This window comes from Aphidius gifuensis, linkage group LG2 (assembly GCF_014905175.1).
Source record: "Aphidius gifuensis isolate YNYX2018 linkage group LG2, ASM1490517v1, whole genome shotgun sequence".
NCBI classification, from domain to species: Eukaryota; Metazoa; Arthropoda; class Insecta; order Hymenoptera; family Braconidae; genus Aphidius; species Aphidius gifuensis.
Window position 1 is genome coordinate 6,329,046 of NC_057789.1, and position 25,393 is coordinate 6,354,438.

The following is a 25,393-nucleotide window of genomic DNA, read 5'->3' on the forward strand; positions in this document are numbered from 1 at the left end:
AATAAATACAATTATTTAATTGACTAATTATAATTCAAACAAAAAGAAAACAACGACAATACTTTTTAAATTAAAATTATTAATTTTTTTGCTTGATTCAAATCAATTCAAATCATGGCAGCCATTTTTTTTTCTTCTCTCTCTCGTTACGCCCCCTGCTGATTCGTCTTAAAAATAAAACTGCCACCACCACACCACCGGCGTGAGATTTATTATTATTTTTCATCTCGCGTGTATGATTCGATTCCCCCGCTGGAAAATTACTCTCTCGCGTATCGTCAATAACACATACACTCACACAAATGGCAATATTGCGCGTGCGCTCTACTGTCAAAGATTATATACCAAAAAAAAAAAAAAGAATGTGACACTTTCTGTGTACACTTAGTATCAGCAACACACCCAAGTGTTTGTGTTATTATTTTTTTCATAACAATAATCAACAATAATAAACGTGTCTATAAACAATAACTTGTTAAAAAAAAGTGTAACAATCAATTTAATAATGTAGATTATTTAAGTATCATTTATAATAACATCAAAAATGTGGACGACAACAAAAACAACAAAATATGGAGTCGGTAAGTTCAAGATACAAATTATAATACACATAAAAAATGAAAAAAAAAAAAAAAAGAAAAATCAAATATTTCAACCCCCGGCTAGATGTCAAGCCATTCGAAATAATTACAGCTCCAAAATTTAATTTAATATTCAACAATAAACAGCTCCATATTTTTTAAACAAAAAATAAAAAAAGTTAATTCAATTTATATCAAAAAATAATAATTTTATAAATGTGTTTAATTAATCTTTTTGTTGTTGATATTTTTTTTTTTGTCCGGGTAGAAGTTTAATCACAACAATCTAGTGTCAAAATTATAATCATTATCAACAATAGAATTTTAAAAATTTAAAAAATAAAAAAAATATATATAACATGCTTATTTAAACGTGCAAACTCATGCACAGCGTGATGATGTGTTGGTCGGTGCTCCATTCATCCATTGATCCGTACAATTCTCTAGATTAAAAAAAATAAATATTATTATGATTATAACCGGCAGACTTTCAATTTGCAATTGACGTTGAATAAACATTCTCATTTTATTATTAATTTTTTCTAATGCCCTTGGTATTAACAAGGGCTAAAATATATTTTTTTTTTTCATTATCAAAAAATATCCATGTGATATGACTAAATGGTCCAGACAAACACAAAAAAAAATTCATATACAAACAATAAATATAACGTTTTACATTTGAGTCATTCAGCAGTCTTTTGATTCATCATCAAACAATAATAATTCACATTTATCTAGCATGTTTTTTTGCATTATTATTATTGATTATTCATATTTTACACAGTAGTTATTATTATTAATTATTATTTTTTAATTATTGTTATTATTTACAATTTAATTTTCATGAATGAAAAATTTTTTAAATATTTTTTTGATAATAATTTTTTTGAGTTTATTTTTGAATATAAATTTATGATTTTTTTTTTTTTTTACTTTTTTTAAATATGTGATATATAATGAAAAGAAAAGAAGAAATATATTTGTAAATGTTGATAGAGGTAAATTTGATAATTAAAAGGATCAGGTATATCAGGTGGCATTTGTAAGTGGATCCACTTTAAAGGGAATTATGCACATCAATGAATGAGGGAATAATATACACTTGACACTTTTAACTCTTTTTTTTTTTTTTTTTCAAATATCCAATTTTTGTACATGCTGGTTGCAATGATGAAAGTAATATTATTTATTGTTTTCTTTAAATAAATGTTGATAATATTGTGTCAGTCGACAAGTGACTTGTTTAAAAAATTTACTGATAAGAATAGTGCCTTTTTTTTATTTAAAAAAATACTTGGTTTCTTTGTGTCTGTGTGTTTTTAATTACTGGATATTATTACTGTGTTTAAATGTGCCACTTTTACACATGCTACTATGACAATTATTATTATTATTATTATTTGTATTCTCGGTTAGCCAATGTAATGACCTTGAAAATTTTGCAAATTAATTGTCATTATTTCTCACGTTACGTCAAAAATATATTAGTAATTTTTTTTTTAAATTTAAAATTATATTGATTTAATCTTTTTTTTTTTTTAAATAATTTATAAATATTTATTTATTTTATTATTTGTTATATTTTATTGAATATTTAATGTCATTTATGAATACTATTTTTCTGTGAAAATTAATTTAAAAAATATATTTTATTCATTAGTTATTTGAAAAATAAAAAAAGTAATTTTAAACAACTCGTAAAATAATATTTAAACAACTCGTTTATAAGTTAATTTAAATATATTATTTATTTTGTCTATAAAAAATAATAATAAAATTAATAAAAAAAATAGAGTGGTAAATGAGTGACCAATCAAGTAAAATGAGTTCTACATTTTTAAAATCTTTCACTTGATGGTTTTAGCATACATAAAATGCATTCCACTAAACTATAAAAAAAAAAAATTATTTCTTTTTCATATTTTATTACTTTTCTTTTCTCCATAATGGCTGTCTTTTTTTTTTCTTATTTATCTGTGTTTTAAATATTTATCTGAAGATAAAGAATAAGCCACAAGTTGAAATTCCCAAAACATTGATAAAAAAAAAAGCAAGTATCATTATGATGTTGAGACTATTTCGAGATGAGAAAATAATTTTAGTTTTGCATTGTTTACGTCTAGTCGTTTTTCATTTGTTGATGACATGCAAATATTTCCTTCAATTTTAAAATACACATAAATATTATACAATAGTGTAGCAACCCTTCTTGCATTTGTATTTTTGATATATATGTATTTAGTTTTATGTATACATAAAGCCCATTGTACTCTATCAATTTTGTACATAGTCTCATTTTGATACAGCCATTTGGACAATTTACCATTATCTACTGGCATTATTATTTTCATCATCATAGTTTTCTATCTTCCATTTTCAAAATCAATTATTGCATTTATATTTATTTCATTTTATCTTGTGCATTTATGTATAATATTTTTTTTACAGCTAAAAAAAGAATACGCTATAGAATTTTAAAAGAGATAAAAAAGAAAAATAAATAAAAAAAAAAAAATAGGCCTATTGATTCGATTCCCTGGGAAATTCTGGGAAAGCAAGAGTAAGAGTGATGAAAATAATGAATTTAAGTTTAACCAAGTGAGATAGAAATTTTGACGAGGGTGAAGAACGAATGCCCTTGCTTTTCTCTGCCAGGCCCTTATGTGTCCCTCGAAACATCCTTTGTTCACTGAAATATACTGGGGTTGTTTTATATGTATATAGACTTTTTTTTTTTTTTATTTATTTATTTTTTCTTTCTAATATTTTTTACCCTCTAATTTTCAACTTTTTTATGTGTGAACTTTGCATTCTTGCTAGAACAAAATGAAACCAACAAAAATTATTCACAGTGATGAAAAAAAAGGTCTTTTTTTTTATTTTAAAAATCAAATTAATATAGAAAAAAATATATACTACCTTTCTAAAATTTTGACTCATTAAATAAGTCATAATTATTTGATGATAATAATTGAATTTATTTAAAAAATTTAAACACGTGTTTCATCAGGTCATGACACTTGTTTAAAAAAAAACTACATACATGAATGATTTGTAAATGTTTAAAGTTTTAAATTTGCTTGTAAATAAATGGTATACTATTGTGCTTGTTCGTATATATATATATATATTAGAGTAGTCTAAAAGTTTGATTGTAGTAACAACATCAGGCAGCATCAGTTGATGAAAGTTTGAGTAAGGCAGGATGTAACAAGTAACGATACAGAGAGAAGCTTAAAAAGAAGACAAACACAAATACATCTTCAATTCTCATATGTACTATTTAAAATTAAAAATGAAAATATAAAAAATATCATGACCAACACACAATAACATTGGCTTGGAAACATACTCATTGAAATGCATCTCGCGTTGACTAGTCTCTGTTGGCTGGAGTCATTCACCGGAAGCTCATGTTATACGCACATTTTGTCGCACTTACATCCGGCTAATACCATCTTCATATTCCTTATCAAAATTCAATATTACAACACACACAAATCTTGACTGTTATTAGAACAAAATGCTCATTATTCAAAATCATTTTTTAAATAAATTATTGCTTGCTTGCTTTTTTTTTTTTTTTGCAATGATGAATTATTATTGTCAAATAAATTAAATGTCATTATAGAAAGACCCTTTTTATCCTCTTAAAAAATTGAGTCATTATTATGTACAATTGGTATTTTTAATTTAATTAATTTTACTTACTATATAACTGAGCATAATTATTAATTTTTGTATTTTTTTTTTTTCAGCCGTTTATAATTGGCGAGGGGAAACGAGATATGGTTTACCTCTGGAAATTGGTGAAACACTACAGATACTAGAAGAATGTGGAGGTAAATGTATTTTTCATTTTTACTAAAAATATATTATTTATTTTTATTAAAAAAAAAAAAACAAAACAAAAAGCATTTTTTTTTTATATAATAAACATTTTATTATTTCAGGTTGGTACAGAGGTTTTTCGACAAAAAATCGTGCAGTTAAAGGAATATTTCCAAGTTCATATATTTATCTTAAACCATGTAAAATTGAAAATGAAGGATTATTTGAGTCAGTGATACCATTGGAAGATCCAGTAGTTCGAGAAGTAACACTAGTTCTCAGAGAATGGGGTGGAATATGGAAACGACTATTTGTGGTATGTTAAAAAAATATTTTTTAAATTTATTTATCTTGTTTATTTATAGTAAACTGACCTAAATCAAAATTATTTTATATTTTATCAATAGATAAATAAATGAACAAAGAAATTCATGAATCATAATTTTTTTTTTCTTTTATTTTATGCTGACAATTAAATTTCCTTAAAAAAAACATAAATGTAATAATAAATTATAAATAAAACTGATGAATTTATATTAATATTATTTTTTAAGGAACGAGAAACCTACAAATTCAATACACTGAGAAAGGTAATGAGAGAATTACTTGAATGGCGAAGACAACTTTTGGCTGGCACACTTACAAGTGATCAGACAAGAGAGTTGAAGCTGCGAATTATCAACAAGGTCGACTGGGGAAATCGGTAAGTCCATATTTAAAAAAAGAAATTATTTATAAAATAATACTATTGATTTTTATTTTGAAATATTTTTATTATCAATTATCATATTATCATTTGAATTTAACATAATTTTTATTCAATTATTTTATTATTTTACTATTTAGATAATTAATTGTTTACTTATTTCAATTTAAATTTATAAGTAAGGCACAATTATTTATTTAGGAAAAACTTATTTGTGATATCACTTAGTTAACAATTTTCGTTTTTTAATATTTTAATTCTACTCGTATTGGAAATCGTATATAAGTCTATGAAATTTTTTTTATTATAAAATTTCTAATTATTGAAAATTCGAGTTTGAGAGGTTTTTTTAATTAACATATTATAATTACAAATTAATAGTGATTAAAATTTTTTTTTAAATGAACATTTAAAATATTACATGTCAAATTTTATAATGAGAATTTTTTTTTTAATTATATTTTTCTATATTATCAATTTGATTTTCTAGTAAATTAAAAATCAAATGTCCAGGTTTATTAAAATATCTTGAATTATTTTCTACACTTAAATAAAATTTTAATGCTTTTTCAATAGTCGTTGAAATTATTATTATCTCATTCAGTCATGGTGATAATTAATTTATTAAATTCCATCAAAAACAATTACGACTAAAGTCCAAGGATAAAGCAATCAACTGACTTTATTTTTATTTTATTTTTTTCACTCAGCTATTGTGTATTTTTTATTTTTCCATGTCTTTTATATATTTAGTAATATTTCTACTTATTTAAAAAAATATTTTCTTTATAATTCACATGACAGAACAATTTTATAATGAGATGGAAAAAATTGAAAGAAAAAAAATTCATAAAAGAATTGAATATCCTGGACGGAATATGCATTTAATGAATTTTTTTTTGCAATTTTATTTTTGTTGATATTGATTGAATGAAAATTATTAAAAATTAAAAATATTATTGTGACAAATTATTCGCTTTGCACAAGAATCGATAGAGTCACAGCCCACTGATCCAAAGCGAATCAATCGTGTCTCATCAATATTAATTAATTGTTAATTATTTAAATTAATAATAAATTCACTGGTATTAAAAAAATTTTAATATTTTAAAAATTTTTAATAATTCATTCAAGCAAATACAAAGTCAAAGTAAAATAATAAAAATATTAAAATACTATATTATTATTGATTATAAATAATTTAAAATATTAAAATGAAAAAAAGTCAATTATGCTTGCTTGTAAATAAAAGGCACTTGATTTGAATTTGAATTAAAATAATCATTTTTTTTTCTTGTTTTAAAAAGTCACTAACTTTGAAGATATTTTCTTCATTTGCATCTTGGCATTATCACAAAAATCGTCAAAGACTAATAATAATATATATATGTATATATATAAAAATTTTAAAATATATATATATGCGTTAATAAATATAGTTCATACATATAATATATATATTTAAATTTCTGTGTCTTTTGAAAATTTTTCAATTTCTGGATAAATTGGTGACATTTCAAGTGTACTTGGTGCTGATGGTACAGATGTTGGTGAATTACCGCTACTTGAACCAACTTTTAAACGACGACATAGTTCACCAAGTACTTCAGTAAATGTTGCACTACTCATATTTTGTCCCAACAAATGTAAAAGCAAAAAATCACCAATCTAAAATGCCAATAGATAATTATAATTAATATTTTTCAATAGCAAATGTTATTATAATTAGAAAAAAAAAAAAAACAATCAACTAACCTGTGTTTCTCTGATGAGTACATTTGCATCATTATCTGATGTAAACTTGAAACGTTTTTTAAGAATAGCTTCACGTGTACTTGGCATTGTAAGAACAGCCATACTGTATAAAACAGCAGCAGCAGACATAAGAGCAAGACCAATAAACCAAAACCATAAAAGTATATATATTTTTTCATTGAGAATATTCAATGCCAATACACAAAGTGCATCATGTGTTTGAATTGATCCAGATGGACCATATTTATGAAATGTACATTTTGTAACACGTGGAAATATTTTAATCATTGGATCATCACGTAAAAGTGGATCCATTTGACTCGTATTCCAAACATCAAGTCCATATGTATAAAATGTACCACCAAGAAATTTATTAACAAGATGAATATTAGTAATCTGTTTAACAAATAAATAAATACCATTAAATAATATTTATTAAATAAATATTCAAGTTTGTATCAACTTACCACAACAATTAAATTTAATACTTCACAAAAATAATAACCAGCTGCATAGCTATTATGAAGATGAAGTGTATCAAGTATATAAGTTACAAGTCTTGATGCTTTTGATGATCTTTCTTGTTTTGTTTCAAGTTGTGCACCACGCATACCATCAGATATCATTCTAATTTTTCCTTCTTCCCATTGTTTCCACATCCAATGTGGTGCATAAAAAAATACACCTTGAAAAAATAACATAAATGGTACCCATTGATAATACGAGTGATAAGTTTTTTCTTTTGTATTATCAACACCAAGACCAGGATGTGCAACTTCAGTACCAACTACTTTATTAAATTCATTTGGTAAACTGAAAGTGTATGTTATCCAGCAGTATGTATTTAAAATATGTCCACTTATTCCACCATCAGAAATACAATTTATTGGATCACCTAAAAATTTTTTTTAAAAACAATTATTATTATATTGTTGACTAACTTTTTTTGTTGATTATATACTATTTTTCTATAGTTTATAATTTCATGCAAATTACATGTTAAATATTGGAAAATAAAAAAAAATAATAAAACTAACTTACCAATGAGATTGTTTGCTGATACAATGATGCAAGCAGCAAATAATAATGCTGATGTTACTTTGTAGTGTGCCCTGAAGACAAGATTGTCAATAACGGCCTTGTCAATTAAATATCTAACTTTCACAAAACCAGCAACTGCTGATACAAGACCAAATACTGCCATTTTGTTTTAATGCTGCTAATTTTTTTCTGAAATTATAAAAATTGAAAAAAAAAGTACTTGATTATTATTTTTTTATATTTTATTATGTAGATCTTAATCAATTTTATGAGTTAAAAAAAAATCTTCATTGTCTTTTTCTTTTATAATATAAAAGAGACCAGTTGTATGTAGTTAATAATTTTATTGGTCAATTAATCGGGTTGAGTTGTAAGGCGTATGTTACAAATACAAAGGTCAATCACCAAGTTGAGTTGAGAATCATGGTAAAGTACTTGATGATGATGATATTGTGGCAAAGTTGGAACCAACTGACGCCACATAAGACAACTTGAAACACCGGTTTATAAAAAAAACCTCAAATTATATTAATATTTTATTTATTTATTAATCATCTTGTGGTTTTCATATTGTCAGATATTATTTACTCAATTTATTTCCAACTTGGAAAATATAAAACAAGGCTATATTTAATATTAATTTGATTCAATTTTTATTTTAATTTTAAACAATGTAAATGCAGCCTTCGTTGTATACTTGAGGTCAATTGGAATAAATAAGTCATCTTGTACAAGTTGTCTTATATACTTTTATATCGTGAGAAATATTTTCTTATAATTGTTTGTTAAATTATAGTCACACTTGGACACTGGAATCCAGGTGGTGATTTATTATAGATCATTGATCTTTTATTAATTTAAAAGTTATTTATTTATTTATTTTTTTTTTTAAATATTTTTCATAACTGAGCCTTCTTTTTTATCATGAATCAGACATTGTTTCATTATATTTATTTTCATTTTTATTCTTGATAAAGACCTTGTACTTTTATGACTTGTTAATACATATCCAATGATTCACAATATTTTATTTTTTTTTTTTGCCATTCTCTCACAAGCTTTGTCGGACAATTACTATATATTTTCAAATAAATAAATAACCAACAATTGAACAGAATAAATTACATTAATACATCCCGGAAATAAATATAATTTTTAAATAATTTAATAAAAAAAATAATAGAGGATTAGAAAAATGCAAATCTATACACATTTTGTTTGTTAAAAAAAAAACATTAATAGTATAAAAAAATATATATAAAAGGCCATCGTGAAGCACGCGCAAGCTTCAATACTACTTGGAATTTGTGCCGGATGAGTTAAATAATAGTCATTCATTCAGGGTTCATGTGTATAGTATGTAATTGTGAATAATGATGAGTAAATATAGGAAAGAGTCATTTTATATTTCTCAAAACTTTTGTTCTTTGAAAAAATTATATTAATATAAAAAAAAAAAAAAAATGATAAATTATTTTAATATTATTTAACAAAGAGATAAAATAATTAATCATTAATCAAATTTCAATAATATCAAATAACTTGATATATTATTTTTTGAATATATTATCAAAGAAACTCAATATTAAATTTTCTTTTTTTTGATGCTAGTGAAAGGATACTGCTGATATCATATTAAAACAAGTTTTATTATGGCAAATGTGTAATCAGTTGAATATGGTTCTATCAGTTTTAGTTGAGCTTATATTTTTTAAAAACTTTGAAAATATTTTTGATCATTATTTTTAGATTGTAAAAGAATATTTATTCAGATTAAAAATGATTGAACAATATATTTTTGGTGTCTGATGCACTTCTTATACGAAAAAGAAACAAAAAAAAATTATGGGAATATATTGTTAGGTCAAAGGGAGGAGTAGTGAAGATAAATTTATTTTGTCGGTTAAAATACGAGGCAATGTAAGTTGTATATAAAATCTCACGTGGGAATGCTTTTGTATATGAAATTCAAAGTCAACCGCCACCATCGAAATTGTGGTGGTGATCGTGATGGTGGTGTTGTCTCTTCCACTTACTTTTTTATTTTTTTTTTCGACTAAAGATTTTGACTGAAGATTTTTTATTACTTTTTATTTTCTTTTAGTTTATTTTTTTTTTTTTTCTCTTTTTATTATATTTATTTCTCTCTTTTTAAAATGGGATAAAATAAATAAAAAATTATCAAGTAATAAAACATCCAGAAAATAGATTAAAAAACAGAAAAGTTTTAGAGATAAGATATAAATTGAACCAACTAGAGTCTGTTAGAATATTTTAATATATATTTTTTGTACATTTTTAAAATTATTACAAAATTAATATATTATTTTTTTTGTCAATTGATTGACAAATATAATTATAAAAAATTATTTTGTCAGCGTGATCACTGACCAATTCTAGAAACTATAGAAAATTGAAATAAAAAATTCTGTATGCTTGGTGAATCACAGGGAAATATATACGTGATCATTGGGACGTTAACATTTGAGATAATAATATTTGAATTTTTAACGCTCTGTAGGATAAATATGTTGCTTGGTTGTATAGTACAGCGAAAGGTGAAGCTTAAAAAAGGAGTTGAGAGTTAAAAAATGTATAAAAAAAAAAAAAGGAAAGAGTTAAGTGTGGGAATGCTTGTCGTGTGAATTTACTTGGGCAAAACTTTGTTTAAAAAATTGTTTTATACTTTCAATTAGATAAAGAAAATATACATCAAAATATTGTTTATAATTTTAACATAAATATTTATGCTTAACATAATGTTATCATCAGTGACTTCTTTAGTTATACTCCATTTTATTATTTTTTTATTTTTTTTTTTCAACTATAAATCAAAAGATACCGAGAGTTACGTGACACATTAATTTTATGATCTAAACATACACGTGTTTTACGTTAAACAAGCATTACAAATAAAACAAATAACACATTATTAATTTAACATGACATTATATATCAAAGCAACCAAGATTTGCTCCAGTTGTTTGATTATTTCAAGCCAACTTAATAATGCCATGATAAATTAATTTAAAAATTATTTTTTTATTAGCTACAAAACAGAGCTACGATTAATTTATTATTTCTTTTAAAATATATATTAATAAAAAAAATGAGATACGAGCTAAATAAATTAATTGAAATACTTGTTGCTGCACGCATCCACAAATTACAAAAAAAAAAGGAGTAAAGTAGTTTTAGCTTCATTTTTCACAACGAAATTATTAAGCTCACAAATAAAGCTTTAAAATTAAATATTTAATATAAATTTAGATTTTTTTTAATACTAATCACACGCGTTTTTATTAGACGCTTATTTATTTTTCTCACCTTAATAAAAAAATCCTTATAAAAATTTCACTGCCGATAAAGTAGACCAATTGTTACTTTAACAGGTTTTTTTTCTAAATAATTCACGTGTTATTTAAATGAGATTGAACTATGTAAAACAAAAAGAAAATTAAATTATAAATTAAAAAAAAAAAAAAATCACAATTATTATAGATTTAAATAATTAAAGACGCAGAACGCGCCAACTCGGGGGCCCGACAGTACGACTCGGTGGCGACTGACTTCGGGGGTTTACCATTTGTTCGCTTAGCTTCACAAACGTGTGTTACAGGGCCCCTCCACAACTCGCCATATTGTATATTATATACGTGGGCTGCGACACGACCGATCACGACCCTCGGATTTTTCAAGGGGCCAGTGAAAGACACAATCATCTTATGCTAGTTTTTTAGAAGAGCCTAAAAAGAGACAAATATTTATTACACTTATTCATCCAGGTGTATAGTCAAAAAAAAAAAAAAATCAATCTTTTTTAAATTTTTTTTAAATCAAAATAATCCATATATTTGAAAAATATTCATTAAAAGATTTTGAAAAATCTTTTATTGCAAAAAACTAATAATTTATTTTATTTACGATTTTTTATTTTAATTAATAATATTTTATCAGGATGATAATGATTTTTTAAATTATTTTCATTGGTACAATTTATCTGGTGGTCATGACTCCATGAACTCAAAGTTCATGAGAAAAAAAAAAACATCATAAACAAATTATGTTGAGGAAAAAAAATAAAAGCACTATTATATGAAAATTTAGAAGAAAAACTTGTCCTTGACGAATGAATAGAAAGATGGGAGAGAAAAAAAAAAAAAAAAAAGAAATTTGAAATTTGAAATTTTCCAAAGATTCTCTAAGATAGTTTGCGATGGTTTGGAGTCAAGGTTTTCAACACGGTGAATACATATAACATGGTAACCATGCCAAGAACCTGTTCGCCCCGTAATTCCAAGCAAGATCTCGTCGTTTGGTCGCCCCCAAGTAAAGTATGCGTTTTTTCCTCAGCTACATCAGGGCAAGAGAGATGAAAAGGAAAAAAATTTAAAAAAAAAAATTGAGACAATCTCTCCTCTTTTTTCCTCTTTCTTTTGATTTCATTTCTCTATTTTTCTCAACTATATATGCACTTTATTGCATCGAGTACAGTTGTCATGGACATGTGACGGAAACTGCAAATTTTCATACATGCATACAAGTAATGCAACACGTATATATACATGTGTTTAATAGTTTTCTCAGCATTGCAATAAAAGTTCACGTGCATAGTATAATAATATACTTTCCTTATTTCTATTTAACATAAATTCATTCTGAAAAACTCCAATAAATGCACTTATTTTCGATATCAATAGTACCACTATCAATACAAACAAACAATTATTCATTTTATCATTATACTCATTGCGTAATTTTATTTTTTTAAATAATAAAAATTAATACGTTTATATTATTTATATAAATAATTGTAAGAGAGAGAGAAAGAGAGTGCTAATCTTATGATGATTACCCCAAAGGCATTTACTTTTGTTGTAATTTTTTTTTAAAACAATCCGCTTCGTTCTGATCTTTGGTGCTGCGTGGTTACGCAAAGCTACAGCCTGTGGAGATAAAAAAATAAAAAAAAATCATCGTGAGAGCTACCAACATTTTATTCACCTGAAACCCATACCACACTGAGAGAAGAGTCGCATGTATACATAAACTGGCTTTTTGTTGAATTTTTTTTGTATAAATACCATTGACATTTCATTGTGTGTGAAAAGAAGGGAAAATAATAAATAAAAGATAAAGAAAATACTCTAAAATGCAGAGTCAGAGTCGGACTTAATGCTATAGAGTCGGAGTCGGTGGGAGTCGGACTTAGCGCTAGAGTCGGAGTCGGACAAACATGGGTTTGTGCTACTGGCTGACGCTTATTTACTACTACTACTACAACTACAACTATTCACTTTGGATGCTGTATGATATAAATGTGATAGACAAAGATAAATATTTTTAAAAAACATATGGCAAAAAAGGATAAAATACATATGAAGCTTAATGAATGAAGGCAATCCTTGATCTTAATAAACGCGTATAAAATAAAATACATTCACTTTATCATCTTGGAGCTCTTTAAATTTTTTTTAAAATATTTTTTTATATAAAATATATAACACTGATATTTATTACACGAGAATAATTGTCATGAATAACTTGAATTTTATTCTTGCATGATTTTTATCTAAATTATTTCGATATAGTGTTGTTTTTTTTTTTTAAGGAAAAATATTTCTACAGTAATCTTTGGGGTTTTTTTTTCTGTTAAAAATAAATTTTATCTCTATTTACAAAGAAAAAAAAATAAATAGATCAACAGACAAATAGCGTGAAATAATTTATTTTTTTAGAGATATTACAGTGTTGAATAAAAAAAAAAAAAAAAAAAATTGTATAATAAATGTGGTCAAGAGACGGATTTAATAACAAGGCATTTGAACTAATTGAGAGTATACCTAGGGTCTCTAGTGGGATTTGACCCTGACATCCATTATTTTCAATCCTTTTACCCACTTTGCCATACTGCATTACATGCGCGTTATGTTCATGTGTATATTTCACTTCAATTTATATCGAGTCATATTAATATTACATCAAAATTTAATTTTCAATTTAAACTGATATAATAATAACATGGAAATAAATTGAAATATCAAACAAAAATCAATCGAAAAAAAGCGTATAAAATTCTATTATATGGTTTCTTTATTAAAATTAAAAAATTTAGCAAATATATAGATACAGGTTGTTAATACGACGTGATGAGACACGTTTTAAATTTTTATTTGATGATTCAGTGTTAAATATCATATCGACATTTGATTTTAGAAACAGCTCCAAATTCTTGGAATTGGGAAGAAAAAAAAAAAAGGTTCTATCTTTTACATAGATTGTATATGGGTGTAAATGTAATTTACAAACACATGGAAATTATTTGAAGATGAACATGAGAAGAGGATATAAAGAAAAAAAAAAAAAATTAAGTGGTAGAGAGGAGGAGGAGGTCGGTGCCTCCTGGGACGTGACGCCACTGTATACCGCATTATATATAGTGTAGAGAAAATTATTGTAGTAGAAAGAATCTTCCAACCGGTTATCAACAGTTTTTACTTGCCTTTGATACTTTGACTTTTACTCTCCACTCTTGTCTTGCAAGCTGAACATAGACACATTTTATCTATGTGTGTATTTATTTGACATTTGGATATTGGGTTTGTATATCATCCAGAAGGAAATTGATATGATGCTACAAATATTTTAAATGATAAAACACACTCTTTAACAGCTGCAATAAAATATTTTAATATTTTTTTTTTTATACACAAAGAACTCTTTTATAATGTTTATTTATTTTTTACATACATTTTAACTTACATATGTAAAATAAATATTTTAAAAATTATAATTAAGTGGATTATTCAAAAAAAAAAAAAATTCGAATAAAAATAATACACTGGATTAAATTTATAAATTTAAATAATTTAATTTTCTATTTAGAAAGAAATTAATAGAGTTTATAATAGTATATAGAAAATTAATTTTATATTCATTTGAAAATGTATAATTATTATTTGTCATTGACCCTTTAATATTGACAGGGAAAGAAAAGTTTTTAATTTAAAAAAAAAAATAGAAAAATATGTATATTGTTCAAGTGCATATGTCTCAAGTGTCGAATAATACTGACAAAGTAAATTTAATCTATTCAAAAGACGAAAAAAAAATTAAAATGATGTACACAATGGTTTTTTTTTTATTAAGTCAGATAATTTTACTGATGTTCATAGCGAAACATTTGTAACTCAAGCTTTCCAGCATCAGTCAATAATATTTTAGACGAAATAGTTTTTATTTTTTTTATATAAATTATATAAATAATAAAAATAGAGAGTTGGATATTTGAATCATTATATTTATATAGTTATAAAAAACAAGAGTTAAAACTCTGTAATTATAGCGAGAACTACTGTGTGTCTGCTACCATTTTTTTTTTTTTTTTTTCCATCGTATCAACGAAACCACAAGTTTTATTTGAAAAAAAAAAAATTCATTTCAATAGATTTATTTTTTTTAATATACTCATTTTGTTCTTGAATGAAAAAAAATATATAAAAAGTAGGATAGATTTATATTTTTAATAAAAAAAAAAATGGTAGAAAGAGGTAGAAAAAAAAATTTCGAAATCTAATGTGAAATTTTTAATGGAATTTGTAGATATAACGGATTTGTTATTTGGTGTTTTGTTAAATATTTAACATTAACTTGGTCGTCGTCGTATATAAGTACGGAACACACTGTGAAATAATCTGATATCTTTAGAAAGGGGCATAGGTCCCAGACATACTCACAGAATAATAAACCTGTCTCCACGCATTAAAGTCGCCATGTATTTGTCTGCATTCCATCAAACAATGACAAAGATTAATCATCAATTTTACCTATATAATTTTTAAACCTAAATACAACAAGTTAATAACTAACATTTTATATTGATCTGCCATTTTTTTATTATGTTTATTTAATTTAAAAATATAAAAAAAGTTAAATTAGTTGTAAAATAATCAATATATCAACAAGTTAAAATTTTCAATAAAGTCTAGATGAAATTAATCCTAAAAAAAACCCCTGATGCCTACGGCACTGGAAAACACTTTGAAGGATGGTAAAATGAACCCACACCGGAAGGCTGGTTCTGCAAACCACCAATGATCATTTTTTTTTTTTATTTAGGGAGTAAAACACTCCAAATTCTCATGAGATGATCCACCAGTCCACCACCACTCATGAAAATACTCCAGCCATATTTCGCTATACATTCTCCATTCTCATTGGACAATTTTAAAATGATAAATAATTCTCGTAGAATTACGTAATTCTTTTTTTTTTTTTTTTTTATTCTTCATTTTATTAACCATCAAAATTTTATAAACGTTTAAAATTACCAAGATACTGTCACCAATTTTTAAAATTATGCAAATTTTTAATTTACCATATACACTCAGATTGTCTATCAAAGCAAATAGCTTTACTATACTAGTACTTGATATTTTTTTAAACGAAAATGAATGTGACTTTCCCAGTTGGATAGTAATTTTCATTTCAATTTTTTTTTTTTTCTTCGAAACTCATTACGTAAAATTCATATGGATATGTTGGCTTGAAATTAACGAGACAAGAAAGAAAAAAATGATAAGAATAATATGTATGAAAATATTTTTGGAATGTGTGGCCAACTTGCCACTGAAATTTTTCGTTTATAATTTGAATTTAAAAATTTTTAATTTTATTAGTTTGCGTGTTTTTGGCCAAGGTCCACTTTATATATATAATATGTGTATGTATGTAATGTACACCGTTGCCAGAGATTCAAAAAGATCCTATACACACTCTAGTCTCTTGAGTGTTTTTTTACCTGTATATACCTGTCCATAAATATATATATAGTACATAGCCACAGCATTCCATTCGCGGGGGGTGTAAATGCAGGTTTATTTCCATCTTTTTTTACTCTCCATCATGCTCTTGTACTGTTTTTTTTTTTTTTTTGAGTTGAACAAGCGGATATGTATTTGAGAATGCATCAGACGTTGAGTCAACAAGTCTTGGGGTCATCGAAACTCAAATAATTCAATGAAAATTATATTCAAAATAATGTCGAATGTTTTTTTTTCGTTTCGATTTAAAGAGCAACATAACATCATGATAAATATAATTAAAATGTCCAATTGATTGAATTATTTATTTATTTATTTGTCATGATTTTAGAAAACTTGGATTGGATCTGGTGCCGAGGCAAGATGCTCATATGGTTGATCCAGATGACATGTCTGTTGTTGAACTTTATCATGTGGTAATAATAAATATTAAATTGATATTTGATCATTAATTTGTCTCTTATTGTTCATATATATTTGGTAAAAAAAAAAATGATAAAATATATTTAATTTACAGCATGTACAAAGTGCTGAAAATTCTCAGGGTGCATCAGGACGTGGTACAATACGTCGTAAAGAACATAAAAAAGTATTGACACATCATTTATATTTTTGTATGCGTGATTTTGGTCATTCTGTTGGTGAAGATTCAGAAATATATTTTTCATTATGGGATACAAAACGTGGTGAATATTTAAGTGAACGATTTTTAGTTAAAATATCAAAAGAAGGTTTTTCAAATTATGTTGAAAAATTACATAGTAATTGTACAATATTTACTGATCTTGGTAATGCTGATTTAAATCGTGATCTTTATATTGTTGCACATGTTATGAGATGTGGTAAAATGTTATATTCAGATTCAGGTAAAAATAAAACAAGTAATATTGTATATAAACGTCCACATGGTGTTGGTGTATTATCACTTGCTGAAGCAACACAAGATCATGAAGAATTAGAATTAACATTTAAAGTATATCAAGGTGAAGAAAAAGAATTTCATTTATTACATGAACAAATAATTAAAAATAATAAATGTACACCATTAAGTGGACAACCAAATTATGGTATTGTTGTATCATTAAAAGTATTACATGGTGAATTAAATCAAGTACGTGAAGAAAATCCATTGATATTTAAAAATGTTTGTTTAACTAAAAAATTAGGTTTTTCTGATGTTATAATGCCTGGTGATGTTAGAAATGATTTATATTTACGTATTGAACGTGGTGATTTTGAAAAAGGTGGTAAATCAACTGGTAAAAATATTGAAGTTACAATGTTAATATTAGATGCTGATGGTAAACCATTAGAGGGTTGTTTATTTGGTGCTGCTGGTGTTGATGGTAGTTCAGAATATCAAAGTATAATAATATATCATCATAATAATCCAAATTGGGCTGAAACAGTACGTTTAGCTGTACCAATTGATAAATTTTATGGTAGCCATGTGAGATTTGAATTTCGTCATTGTTCAACAAGAGAAAAAAATGATAAAAAACTATTTAATTTTGCATTTGTACGTCTTATGGAACCAGATGGTGGTGCAACAATACAAGATGGTTCACATGAATTATATATATATAAATGTGAAGAACGTAGTAAACTTGATTCACTTGGTTACTTATCATTACCAAGTAATTCAAGAGAACAAAATTATTGTGGTATAACACCAGCACCATTTACAAGATCACCAAAAGAATCAATACATATTACAACATTACTATGTAGTACAAAATTAACACAAAATGTTGATTTACTTAGTTTATTACAATGGAAAGAACATCCAGAAAAAATATCAGAAGCACTTGGACGTGTATTACGTTTAGATGGTGAAGAACTTGTTAAATTTTTACAAGATATATTAGATGCATTATTTTCAATGTTTCATACTGAAGATGGTAATTCAACAGCCCATTCTGGTCTTGTATTTCAAGTACTTGTATCAATATTTAGTTTACTTGAAGATACAAAATTTGAACATTTTAAACCAGTTATTGATGCATATATATCTGGACATTTTGCTGCAGCACTTGTTTATAAAGGTTTATTAAGTAGTGTACAACATTGTGCTGATTGGGTTACTGCTGCTGAAAAACAAGAACCAATTATGAAATGTTTTAGATCACTTGAATATATATTTAAATTTATAATACAAAGTAGATTATTATTTGCACGTGCAACTGCTGGACAATATGAGGATAGTTTTAAACGTGATCTTTATAGTGTATTTATTGCATTAAATAAAATGTTAACATTACCATATGAAATGGTATTAATGTCACAAGTTGCTTTATTATTATCAATATCAGATGTATTTGAACAATTAACAGCAGTATTACCAACACTTGAAGTTGTTAAATTAACATGTTCAATGTTAGATTCAGTACCAAGAGATCCACCACCACAATTAATGCAAGCAAAACTTGTTGCAATACAAAAGCTAGTAACATCAAAATTATTTCAAGATGATGAAAGTAGAAATTTATTATTAATAACAATATGTAGAAATATACGTATACATTTAGCACGTAGAGAAGAATTAAGATCATGTACAGATATACTTGGTGATATATTAAGTTTTTTATATAAAAAAGGACATGAAGATAATAAAGTTAATAATTGTATACATCATGATATACAAATAATATGTTTATCAATACTTGATGTATTAATACAATCAATAATTATTATTGTTAATTCAAATGGACCAGTTATTGGTTGTTTAGTTGCATGTTTAATTGGTTTACTTCAACAACTTGATGATGATCATTATATTTGTCTTTGGGATGAATTAACACATGGTGGTAGTAATGAAAGAAAAACACTTAAAGATTTTTTATTAAGAGTTTTTTTAGTATTACAAGATCTTGTACGTCAAGAAATATTTCCACCAGATTGGCTTGTCATGAGAATGCAAGCAAATAATATTATATTAAAATCATTAGAACAATTTGCACAACCATTAGCATCAAAATTTTTACATAATAATTTTGATTCACAGCTATGGTCAACGTATTTTAATCTTGCTGTTGCATATTTAACACAACCGTCATTACAACTTGAACATTTTTCAGAAGTTAAACGTGAAAAAATTGTTGAAAAATACAGTGATATGAGAGTATTAATGGGTTTTCAAATATTATCAATGTGGTCAAATCTTGGTGATAAAAAACTTGAATTTATACCTGTTATGGTTGGACCATTTCTTGAAGTAACACTTGTACCAGAAAGTGAATTGAGAAAAGCAACTTTACATATATTTTTTGATATGATGGAATGTGAACAAAGAGCAAGAGGAAGTTTTAAATCAGTTGAATCTGAACTTATTGATAAATTAGATATATTAATTAGTGAAAATAAAGGAGATGATGAGTATCGTCAATTATTCAACACCATGTAAGTATCAATTTAATTTTTTTCTCATATTATTCCAGTAAATTTAATAATATTAATAAAAATTTTCTACTCATAATAAATTTTTTTTTCATTTTTTATTATGCTTCAGTGTGTTGATATATACTAATGCTTGATAATTAATTAATTTTTTTCTTGCTGCATAACTCAGGGAGCACCTTAGCGCTGTGTAAGTCATTAAGTTTCTTTTTTTTTTTTTTTTCTCATCACATCATAAATAATGTGCACCTTGTTTATAAAATATAATAATAATACAAATTAAATTGTTATTTTTTTTTTTTTAAATTGAAGGCTATTGGATCGAGTACAATCAGAGGATCCAACATGGAAGGACAGTGGTACAGCTTTTATAACATCAGTTACAAGACTACTTGAACGATTACTTGATTACAGAAGTGTTATTCAGGGTGATGAAAATAGAGATAAACGAATGTCATGTACTGTCAATTTATTGGTAATATATTTATTATAATTTAACACATTTAAATCATTAATATAAATGCAAATTAGTTTGATAATTGACCTTGATATTGTGTTAAAAATAAACACGTGTTAAAAAAATTAAATTCTCATTGGGAGGGGAATTTAATTATTGGGAGACTTTATATAAATGACGTGATTTTAAAACGCAATATTAAAAAAAAATAACTTTGTGATTAAAGTGATTTATTAAAATAATAATAATATGTCAACTGTTAATTTATTTTTACAGAATTTTTATAAAAATGAATTTAATAGAAAAGAAATGTATCTACGTTATATTTATAAACTTCATGATTTACATCTGGCAGCTGAAAATTATACTGAAGCTGGTTTTACAATGAAACTTTATGCTGATCAATTGAGCTGGGATTCAATAATATTACCTGAGGATCATGTACATCCATCACAAACAGAATGGCAAAGAAAAGAAGTACTTTATCATCAAATAATTGATTATTTTGATCGTGGTAAATGTTGGGAAAAAGGAATACCATTAGCTAAAGAATTAGCATTACTATATGAATCACGTTTATATGATTATGCTAAATTAAGTCATATTCTTAAAATGCAAGCTAAATTTCTTGATAATATTTTAACACAATTACGACCAGAACCAGAATATTTCAGAGTTGGATTTTATGGTTTAAGTTTTCCACTATTTGTCAGGGTAATTATTATTTAATTTATTATTATTATTGCTATTAAAAATACATATTTATTATTTTATTTATTTTAGAATAAATTATTTATTTATCGTGGATTGGAGTATGAGAGAATAAGTGCATTTACTCAAAGACTACAAACAGAATTTCCAAGTGCTCAAATATTAATGAAAAATTCACCACCAGATGAAACAATAATATCTTCAGAGGGACAATGTATGTACTTATATAAATTATTTATTTATTTTCTATTTAAATATATATTAATATTTTTATTATTTATATTATTCAAAGATATACAAATTTGCAATGTAAAACCAATACCAGAAGAAGGTAGTCTTGGTTGTAGTTCAACTGAAGTACCAGATCGTGTTGTTGCATTTTATCTTGTAAATGATGTACGTAAATTTACATTTGATCGTCCAATCCATCGTGGTCCAGTTGATCGTGAAAATGAATTTAAATCATTGTGGATTGAAAGAACAACATTAACAACTGAATCAAAATTACCTGGTATATTAAGATGGTTTGAAGTTATTGAAAAACGTTCAGAAATGCTTGCACCAGTACAATATGCATGTGAAACAATGCAAAATCTTGAAATTGAATTACGTAAATTAATATTACAATATACAGCTGAACCACATAGAAATATAAATCCATTTAGTATGAGATTACAAGGTATAACTGATGCAAATGTACTTGGTGGTATAACAAAATATCAAGAAGCATTTTTAACACCAGAATTTTCACGTCAATATCCAGATATGATTGTACATGTTAATAAATTAAAAAATTTAATATTTGATCAAATAAGTATACTTGAATCTGGTTTACGTTTACATGGACAAATTGCACCACCAGGTGTACAACCACTTCACAAAAGATTAGTTGAAAGTTTTACATTATTAAAAGAAAGTTTAGGTCCATTAGCAAGACAACGTATTGTTAATCAAGATAGTATTATCAACTCACCATTACCACCATTGCCAATAAATGATAAACAACGTCCAGCAACACTTGACACAACAATTGGCTTGAGAAATTTACATATTGATGCATATGATTTAAATGAAGATGAAGGTTTTTATATGAGAGTTGATGGTGCACCACCAGTACCACCACCAATACCACAACGTGAAGTAAGACCAAGATCTGTTGGCTATGGCTCAACACCACCACGACCAACACATCAAAGAACACTTAGTAAACCATTAAGTCCAAAGTTACCATTGAGACATTCATTACCAACACCAACTGAGACTGATAATTCACAAACAAATATTAGAAGTTCATGGGGTGAAATTGGAAATGAACAAGCACCACCATTACCACCAAGAGGTTGTACACCTGATAAAAGAGAATCATCTGGATCAAATTCAATAGCACCACCAGCACCACCAAAACGTCTTGTACATAAAAAACATACTGAATGGAGTATTGATAATGATACAGATATTATTAATGATACAAATGATCTTCGTGATAGTGGTATATCAACAACAAGTATTACAGATATTCATTCACAACTTACAACACTTAATAATTTGAGTTATGAAGAATTTGAACCAAGACTGAGATGCACTGATAATATGAATATATCACCACCATCTGTGATAAGTACATTGAGTATTTCAACAACGAGTTTTACAACAACAACAACATTCCAAGGCTCATCAACAATTTTAAATCATGAGGTATAAATTAAATATTTATTTGACAAATGAATTATAGGTAATTATAATATTTGTTTATTTTATTTTTACAATAGTCAAATCCACCACCAATTCCACCAAAAGCAAATCAAGATATCCCATCAGCTCCATCAACACTTGAACGTGGTTCATCGAGAATTAATGTTACAGCTCAAGCTGAAAATTACTCAGTACCCAAACTTCAGATACTCTCTGCTGCAACAGACACTGAGAGTACTGTCTAGTATATATAAACCTAGTCTTTTTTTTATTAACTCATAGTCAAGAGTGCCAGGAGAATCATTAATAATATTTTTGATTAAAACGTGAACATAGATTTAATAATAATACAAACATTGTAATTTATCAAAAAACATAAGAAAAAGAAAAATCATTATCAAAGTATCATATATTATAATAGTTAGCTCATCAACATCCTCTATTTATTTATATGGATGATAAATACCAAAATAATTAAATATATAATTGATTCTTTTAATGAATTAAATTTTTTTTTATAAATATATATATTTTTCATTTTGCTACGTCTTTCTTAATCAATTAATTAGTATATATATTGTGATTTATTTATATCGTTGACGTGTGTTGTAGATGATAAACAAAACAAAAATAATATAATTAAATAATACATTCAAATATAAAATATTGAAGTAATACGAAGAATAAAAATTAATAAGTGATAGTATCAAAAATAGAATATAAAAAAAAATATATATAAATATATTTATAAATCATGTATTTTGTCATGTTTCTTTGTGAAAATAATAATTAAAGTGTACTCAAGTGTACGTCTAGAACTGAAAAACGAAAAAAAATTAGCATTTTCTAGCTGATTGCAATTAAATAAAGCAACTTTATAAAAAAAAAGTTTTCTTTTCTGAATTTCTAAACTTTTTGAAACACCGAAAACCTCTTTAGTAAAAATAATTTCAAACAGAATATTTTTTTTTTTTTTATTTTTCTATTTTTTTTTTTGGGAAATAAAGTTTTTTTTTTAAATATCAGAGAAACAGAAAAGTTAAGAGGTAAACTATAAATTGTATGAAATACCTCTTTGTCTGTTCTATGATCCTGTTAAAAAATTATTGTCGCCACTAATTTTTTTCTTATTGAATTTTATAAAATAAAATTTATTTTTAAAATATCAGGAGAGCAGGTGATGCAGGAGGTGAACTAGAAATCAAATAAAATACCTCCTTGCTTGTTCTATGATCCTGTTAAAAAATTAATGTCGCCACTATTTTTTTTCTTATTGATATTATATAAATAAAATTTATTTTTAGAATATCAGGAGAGCAGGTGATGCAGGAGGTGAACTAGAAATCAAATAAAATACCTCCTTGCTTGTTCTATGATCCTGTTAAAAAATTAATGTCGCCACTATTTTTTTTCTTATTGAATTTATATAAATAAAATTTTTTTTTAAAATATCAGGAAAGCAGGTAATGCAGGAGGTGAACTAGAAATTGTACAAAATACCTCTTTGCCTGTTCTATGATCCTGTTAAAAAATTAATGTCGCCACTAATTTTTTTCTAATTGTTTTTGAGGAAATAAAATTTATTTTTGAAATATCAGGAGAGCAGGTAACGCAGGAGGTGAACTAGAAATAAAATAAAATACCTCTTTGCCTGTTCTATGATCCTGTTAAAAAATTAATGCCGCCACTATTTTTTTTCTTATTGAATTTTATAAAATAAAATTTTTTTTTAAAATATCAGGAGAGCAGGTAATGCAGAAGGTGAACTAGAAATTGTACAAAATACCTCTTTGCCTGTTCTATGATCCTGTTAAAAAATTAATGTCGCCACCAATTTTTTTCTTATTGAATTTTAAAAAATAAAATTTATTCTTGAAATATCAGGAGAGCAGGTAATGCAGGAGGTGAACTAGAAATAAAATAAAATACCTCTTTGCCTGTTCTATGATCCTGTTAAAAAATTAATGTCGCCACTAATTTTTTTCTTGAATTTTAAAAAATAAAATTTATTTTTAAAATATCTGGAGAGCAGGTAATGCAAGAGGTGAACTAGAAATCAAATAAAATACCTCATTGCCTGTTCTATGATCCTGTTAAAAAATTAATGTCGCCACTATTTTTTTTCTTATTGAATTTTAGTAAATAAAATTTATTTTTAAAATATCAGGAGAGCAGGTAACGCAGGAGGTGAACTAGAAATCAAATGAAATACCTCCTTGCTTGTTCTATGATCCTGTTAAAAAATTAATGTCGCCACTATTTTTTTTCTCATTGAATTTTATAAAATAAAATTTATTTTTAAAATATCAGGAGAGCAGGTAATGCAGGAGGTGAACTAGAAATTGTACAAAATACCTCTTTGCCTGTTCTATGATCCTGTTGAAAAATTAATGTCGCC

The 25,393-nt window shown here is 25.6% G+C and overlaps 2 protein-coding genes across 3 annotated transcripts; one reads left to right on the forward strand and one right to left on the reverse strand.

The window, feature by feature from the left end:
- Positions 1-129: 129 nt before the first annotated feature.
- LOC122848704 (dedicator of cytokinesis protein 3) lies at positions 130-23,884 on the forward strand. Of its 2 annotated transcripts, XM_044146957.1 has the most exons (12): positions 130-581; positions 4,343-4,426; positions 4,538-4,731; positions 4,970-5,118; positions 17,071-17,155; positions 17,257-20,138; positions 20,308-20,325; positions 20,448-20,610; positions 20,869-21,306; positions 21,376-21,517; positions 21,596-22,998; positions 23,073-23,884. In XM_044146957.1, the coding sequence occupies exons 1-12, from the start codon at positions 545-547 to the stop codon at positions 23,238-23,240; spliced, it is 5,763 nt and encodes a 1,920-aa protein (XP_044002892.1). In that variant the 5' UTR covers positions 130-544; the 3' UTR covers positions 23,241-23,884. The 2 variants fall into 2 exon arrangements, with proteins under 2 accessions (XP_044002892.1, XP_044002893.1); XM_044146958.1 differs by lacking the exon at positions 20,308-20,325 and having other exon boundaries at positions 131-581; positions 23,073-23,865.
- LOC122848705 (innexin inx3) lies at positions 5,726-11,527 on the reverse strand. The gene is made up of 5 exons (XM_044146959.1): positions 11,245-11,527; positions 7,918-8,106; positions 7,344-7,771; positions 6,877-7,272; positions 5,726-6,789 (listed from the first exon to the last, which is right to left on the reverse strand). Exons 2-5 carry the CDS (start codon positions 8,078-8,080, stop codon positions 6,583-6,585), a joined length of 1,194 nt encoding a protein of 397 aa, XP_044002894.1. The 5' UTR covers positions 8,081-8,106; positions 11,245-11,527; the 3' UTR covers positions 5,726-6,582.
- Positions 23,885-25,393: the final 1,509 nt, after the last annotated feature.